Source organism: Chrysoperla carnea, chromosome 5, assembly GCF_905475395.1.
Source record: "Chrysoperla carnea chromosome 5, inChrCarn1.1, whole genome shotgun sequence".
NCBI classification, from domain to species: Eukaryota; Metazoa; Arthropoda; class Insecta; order Neuroptera; family Chrysopidae; genus Chrysoperla; species Chrysoperla carnea.
The window spans coordinates 20,778,055-20,784,054 of NC_058341.1; the positions used below are offsets into that span (position 1 = coordinate 20,778,055).

The window sequence follows — 6,000 nt, forward strand, 5'->3', positions numbered from 1 at the left end:
TTGGTATTTCTATATTGTTTATTGTGTAATTTTTTTCCCCTAAGTATATACACTCATTTTTTTTTAATAATAATAACCAGAGATCATTAAACAATGATTCACATCAAAAGTTTCCGCGTTAATGGAATTATCCAATAAACTATAATTTTATCTTGGCGTGTTTAATTTGTATAAAGTGGATTCAAAGATTAGAAGTTGATTTGGTTATTTAATTTATTTATTCAAAAATTAGACATAATTCAAAATCTGATGTGGCATCGTATAATTTTTGTAAATTTTGTAAACTAAACAAAATGAATTCATAGCTAGTCGAAAAGAATTAGTTCACAGTACATCGTCCATTTTCATAAAAGATGGCTAGCAGGCTAAAACTTCATTATGGCGAACCTAAAACGTTTATTTATTTGAGAAATTTGGGGAAAATAGGCGAATTTTTCGTAATTTATAATGTATCAGGCCAGAAACACACAATTTTAAACTATCAGATACCTTTATTTTGCTCTTTTTTAATTAATTATCTTCTTATTAATTATTTTCGAAGCCCGTCGAAAAAAATTTCCCTTTTTTTCCAGAATTATCCCAAGGAACAATCCCCATATCGAAGCAACATACGAAAGAAATTTCAGATTCTTAATTTTTTTCCAAAATTCAAGGACATACATATACAAGTGAAGTTAACTAATAATACTTAAAAATCAATTCAATTCAAAAGATCCAATTCAAAATTAGCCCCCTATTTAATTTCCCATAAAAGTTCATTAAAACCATAATAATTTATAAATCATTAAAAATAATTAAAAAAATGATTCACATTAAAAGTTTCCGCGTTAATGAAATAATTCCTAAAAACTACAATTTTATCTTTTCAATTTGTATAAAGTGGATTCAAAGATTAGACCATGGTTCGGCTCTTCTATTTAGTCACAAATTAGAGATATAATTCAAAAATAGTATGAAATGTTTAAAAAATAAATAATGTAAAAAAACCTTGACTTTTATATTATACCAGAACTCAAAAAATAAATCTTTATGAATAAAATATTATATTTTCAATAAGATTTCAAGTATTTGTTTTTACCAATATAAAAAAAAAATTAACCTTTTTTATGTCATAGAAACTGCTCAAAAAAACCATGTAGATATTTAAATTTTATCAAACAAAACATGAGTATTTTTATCACATGTTATACATCACATCAAATAAGCTGTACCCGCAAATTCGCGCTCGTTGTTCACAGTATCATTATTTAAAATGGAAATATTAAGTGTGTATACAAGGTAGACCATTTATGACTAATAGCTCGTTGTCACCCTATTAGTTTAGTTAGTTTAGGCGTAACCAATTCCGTCCGCGGTATACTTAGGGTAGCGGGTTTGATTCCCGTCGCAACGAAATTAATTTAATTAATAGTTTTGATGGGCTGGTGTAGTGCATGGTATATGCATGAAGGAGGTGCACTCAGCCTCTGAAATTGAGGAGCTGATAAATAAAATTATCAGTGGAAAGGTAGAGTAAAACACATATATGGTATCACAATGAGCTCTATAGCCTAAATGTGTGCTTCGTGGACAGCCAATATAATCTAACCTAACCTAATAGTTCGTTTTGTAGATAACAAAACAAAAATTAACTTAAACAAAGTTGTAGAGTTTGATGGGGGACATCATGTGCTGACATCAGATTAGACCTAGTTCTCTGAGTTGATTAAATAGTCAATTAAGACCCTAAAACGTAAAAAAAGAACACTCTAATTAAGAAAGTTGATCTTCATGAAAAAACTAACAATTTTTATTCAAAATTTTCTTTTCTAAAATCGTTAGCTTTCAGAGGAAAGGCTACTTACATTAAGAAAAATATTAGAGACAAAATTTATCAAGGACGATAAAACTCATTCGTCTGTGTTAATATCTTTTAAATCCAAGTAATTTTCAAAATCATTTGAAAATCAAGATCAATTGACCTTGAGACTAGAATTCCAAGTCAAAGTCATGGACATTGGTGAATTTTCTCTATTGTCAGTTTTACATTTCTAGTCTTACATGGTAATTACTCCTAAGCAAACATAGAAAAATATATTAAGATAATTTATGCAATATCCAATGAATTTTTTTATTTTTGTTAAATTGAAATTGATATATATTTCTTGATTTAATCAATCAAATCAATATTGTTTAAAACAAATAATTGCCCACACAAATATTTAATTGAAATTGAATATTTGACTTTTTGCATAATCGCGCCCCCATTTCAAACAATCTCAAATTCGTTTGTTTTTTTTTGCATATGACAAAAATTGAATCGCCTAACAGTCATCAAAATTCTTCTTATTAATCAATTGATTTAATAGATCAAAAAAATAAATAAAACCCATCCTACATTCCATATGTACCTACGTGCGTTACGTTTTGCGTAGGCTGACGATTTAATCATTGTAAGTATTTTGCCGATGAATAATCAATGGGAAACTTAATACTTTATTTTTTTTTATTTCTCTTATTTGGAGCGATCGTGATCAGTTTTATGTATGACCACTATCATCTTAAAAAGTACAGTTTGATCTGTATCTTTATTCTATATATCTCTAATTGTATAAAATTATTATGTTACTCTTTCTTTCAAGGTTATGTGACTTTTTTTCTTTATGGTTCCGTTGCATAAATTAATATTTAACCAAAAAATCTTCACTAATACGAAGATTTATTCTATACTGCAAAATACGCTACAGATCTGATTTAGATGAAAATTTTAGACTCGGGTATGGTTGCTGTACATCTTCACACGCAACAATTAGTACGAGAACTTTAAATCATTTTAAGATAAATATTAAGGTCAACTTGAAAATTTGTTTAACATTTCTTTTGCAAATTTTGAATACAAAATCGGCTCATAGGCCAAGCGAGTAGAGATGCAATTCACTGTTAACTGTTTGACTACTTAGACTGGCAGGTTGCGATTATAATTAATGAGGCGGTAAATTGACTACACTGTCATCACTTGGATAATTATAAAGTAACTGACTCCACCCACATCATAAATTTAATTGTATGTATATATTCCGATTTAGTTTAAAAATAAATAAAAATTAAAAATAATGATGTGGGTGGTCTCTGGCTGGCCTTTAATAAACTAACCTGACCTTCAGCCTGTTCACAATTCTAGATAAATACGGTGGGAGCGCAAATAAATACATTAGAATAGTAAGAAGTAATGCAATATATAATTTATATGCGTTTCCACCATTTATTTCATGAGTTTTATTTTTCTGGTGCGGAGAAACATTTTGTAGTGGATCGAAGTATAGTCTAAACCATCCTCACATCGACTTGAACAAACACAAAAAATTTCATTAAAATCGGTCCATCCGTTTTGGAGTAGTATACTTACAAACACTGATGACGCGAGTTCTATGATTTTTGTTCACCCAAAAAGTACTCAACGTGTCAAAAGAAGTTTTCACATAAAAAATTACTTAAAAATTAATGCTGATTGGTATTTTTTAATATAAATAACTCATAAAAAGAATAATTACAATTTAATTTTCAGTAAACTTTTATTTTGTACCTTTTAGTACAGTCAAACTTGAAATACTTTCAAATGTATTATTTTTAACGTCAATTTGGTATACTTTATTTATAAAAAAAAGAATATCTATTAATATTAATTTTTTAGTATTCGGTCTTTAGTGACCCATTAAAAATTATAAATGACCCAATAATAATTGAGTTCGAAATTTAAGAATTGGGTAATGTTAGTATACAAATATATCACATGATATTTTTTTCTTATTTCAATAAAAACAAACAATTTTAATTTTAAATCTTAAGTTCACTTTATACACTTCTAGTAAAAATTAATCGAAAAATAAGATGAAAATTTATTTACCTGATTTAAACAAACGTCACTAAAAATAAACAAAACCAAAGAACTCAATAAAAGCGTCTTTTTCCTGAACATTTCCATTTTCATTTCAAAATATAAAGAAAGTTAATAAATCTTATACAAAAATTTTAAAATAAATCACTTTAAATTTAATAAATTAATTAAAAGTCCACATATCACAGATAAATCTACACCAACGATCTAAGTGAAAATTAAATTTTAAACAAAAATCGCTAAAATTTCACTTTAGTAAAGAAACACGATCACACGATTATTGTTAAAGATTTTCACTGCACGCATTCAATATTATATTTATAAAATCGCTAATTTAATAAAATAATAATAATAATCGTTCGTATCCAATTGTTAACTGTACGATTGTTTGGTTAAAACTGAATTGAATTGAACTCTGTTGCTGTCTGTTGTTTGTTGTTGAAGTTTGTTTGTTTGTTTATTAAGTTAGTGTTTGTATGTGATGCGGTCCGTGTGTGCTAAGATTTTTATTTTAATATTGCACTTTAAAACAATTCACACTACATTGAATTAAAGTGGTCTATAGACGTTCACTTATTTTACTACATTGTTATTGATTGTTATAGTTCACATCACTAATTAAATTTCCTTCAAAAAATATTTCTAGTCTACTCCGATAATTTTCATTCACGTTTACTTCTAGTGGGAGTAAAGCTACCGGATTTTGATAATCAATTCCACAAATTATTTGAAAAGCATTTTTGTTATAATAAGGTTCTTTCGTTGTAAAAAACAGAGAAAAGGAGTTTTCCGGTTTTGGAACATTCTACACCACCTACTGCACGCGATTTTGGAACAATTAATCTCTACATTGTTTTCTTTGGTGACGTGTTTTTATAATATCTCTGCTTCTATTGATCGGATTGAGGCGAATAAATGAATATTTGATTATTATGAATTTGAACCCTGAACATAGCAAAACAATCTCAAAATCTCAAGAAAATGTCAGTAACCTCATATTTTCAACTTTCTCTGAAAACTTTTCGAAAAATGTAAGAGAATTGAGTCAAATTTAGTTTCCTAACTTTTTTCTAAGCCCAGAAAATATTATATTATCTTTCTTATATTTTTATTAATCCAATATTAAGTACACTTAAATAATGGTCGGCTATGGACCTTCTGTAGCAGTTTATTCGCTAGAGGTATTTTGCTATGACTTTCCGTAAGTTTCGGAGACGTTATTTCACTATTACTTGGCGAGTGATATAGATGCAGCTCTTAAGAAAACCCTACAATAAGAAATCTAATTGGTCATAATCTTCGCGTAAAAATCTAAATACACTTCTTACAGAATTGTCATTTCTGTAGAGCAAGAAGAAAAATTTGAACGTTAGTTTGAATGTTTCAAACTAAGAGTTGACGTTTGAAACAAGCGAAAGTATTCAAACCATTCTAGTTTACAGAGTTCGAAACATAGGAAACTGAAATTGGATCACCTTTTAGTTTGCTGGTGATCTTAAACATTAGTCTTGTAGGTATACAAAAGACCATATTTGATTATCGTTTAATCGAACTAGTTTTACATTTTTGTCTTACACATTGGTTTTGTTTCTTTATACTGTTGGTAAAAAAAATGAATTAAAAGCAACTAACCATAATTAACGTAATGTTAAACATTGAATATGAATTATAGAACTAGGTACGTTTATGTACCGCATTAGAATGACTCTGATGGTATGTAAAAGATATTGCCTTATTGGTATTGTAATAACAATAACTATATACTTTACTATACTATACTTATTCAAAAGAATATAAGTAATAATATTAAATTTTTATTATGTAGAAATGCAAGACGTTTTAAAAAGAAATTATGATATTAAAAAATTATTTAAGAGTGAACAATACCTACTCAATCATATAAATATTTAATTTAATGTATGGAGTATGTTGAATTTAATATCTTGTGTGCAATTATTTTTTAAATACTTTTATTTATCTTTGTATCGGTACAAGGTATACCAAAAGTTATTAATTTTATTGCCTTTAATTGAATATATTAATTATAAATCAGTTGTTAAAGACAGTATATGATAGTGATAGATATGGCCTCCTGATTTTCTCGCTCACACTAAAACCTCCAAAAT

General features: G+C 27.5%; 1 protein-coding gene across 2 annotated transcripts in view; it reads right to left on the reverse strand.

The window, feature by feature from the left end:
* LOC123300104 overlaps positions 1-3,996 on the reverse strand; it is a 34,757-nt gene extending 30,761 nt beyond the window's left edge. Inside the window, exon 1 of one of the 2 annotated variants that reach the window (XM_044882576.1) lies at positions 3,884-3,996. In XM_044882576.1, coding sequence (XP_044738511.1) covers positions 3,884-3,967 — 84 coding nt within the window. In that variant the 5' untranslated portion in view covers positions 3,968-3,996. Of the gene's footprint in view, positions 1-1,099; positions 1,136-3,883 lie in introns of those variants that run through there. The other variant, XM_044882577.1, reaches the window with a different exon arrangement.
* Positions 3,997-6,000: the final 2,004 nt, after the last annotated feature.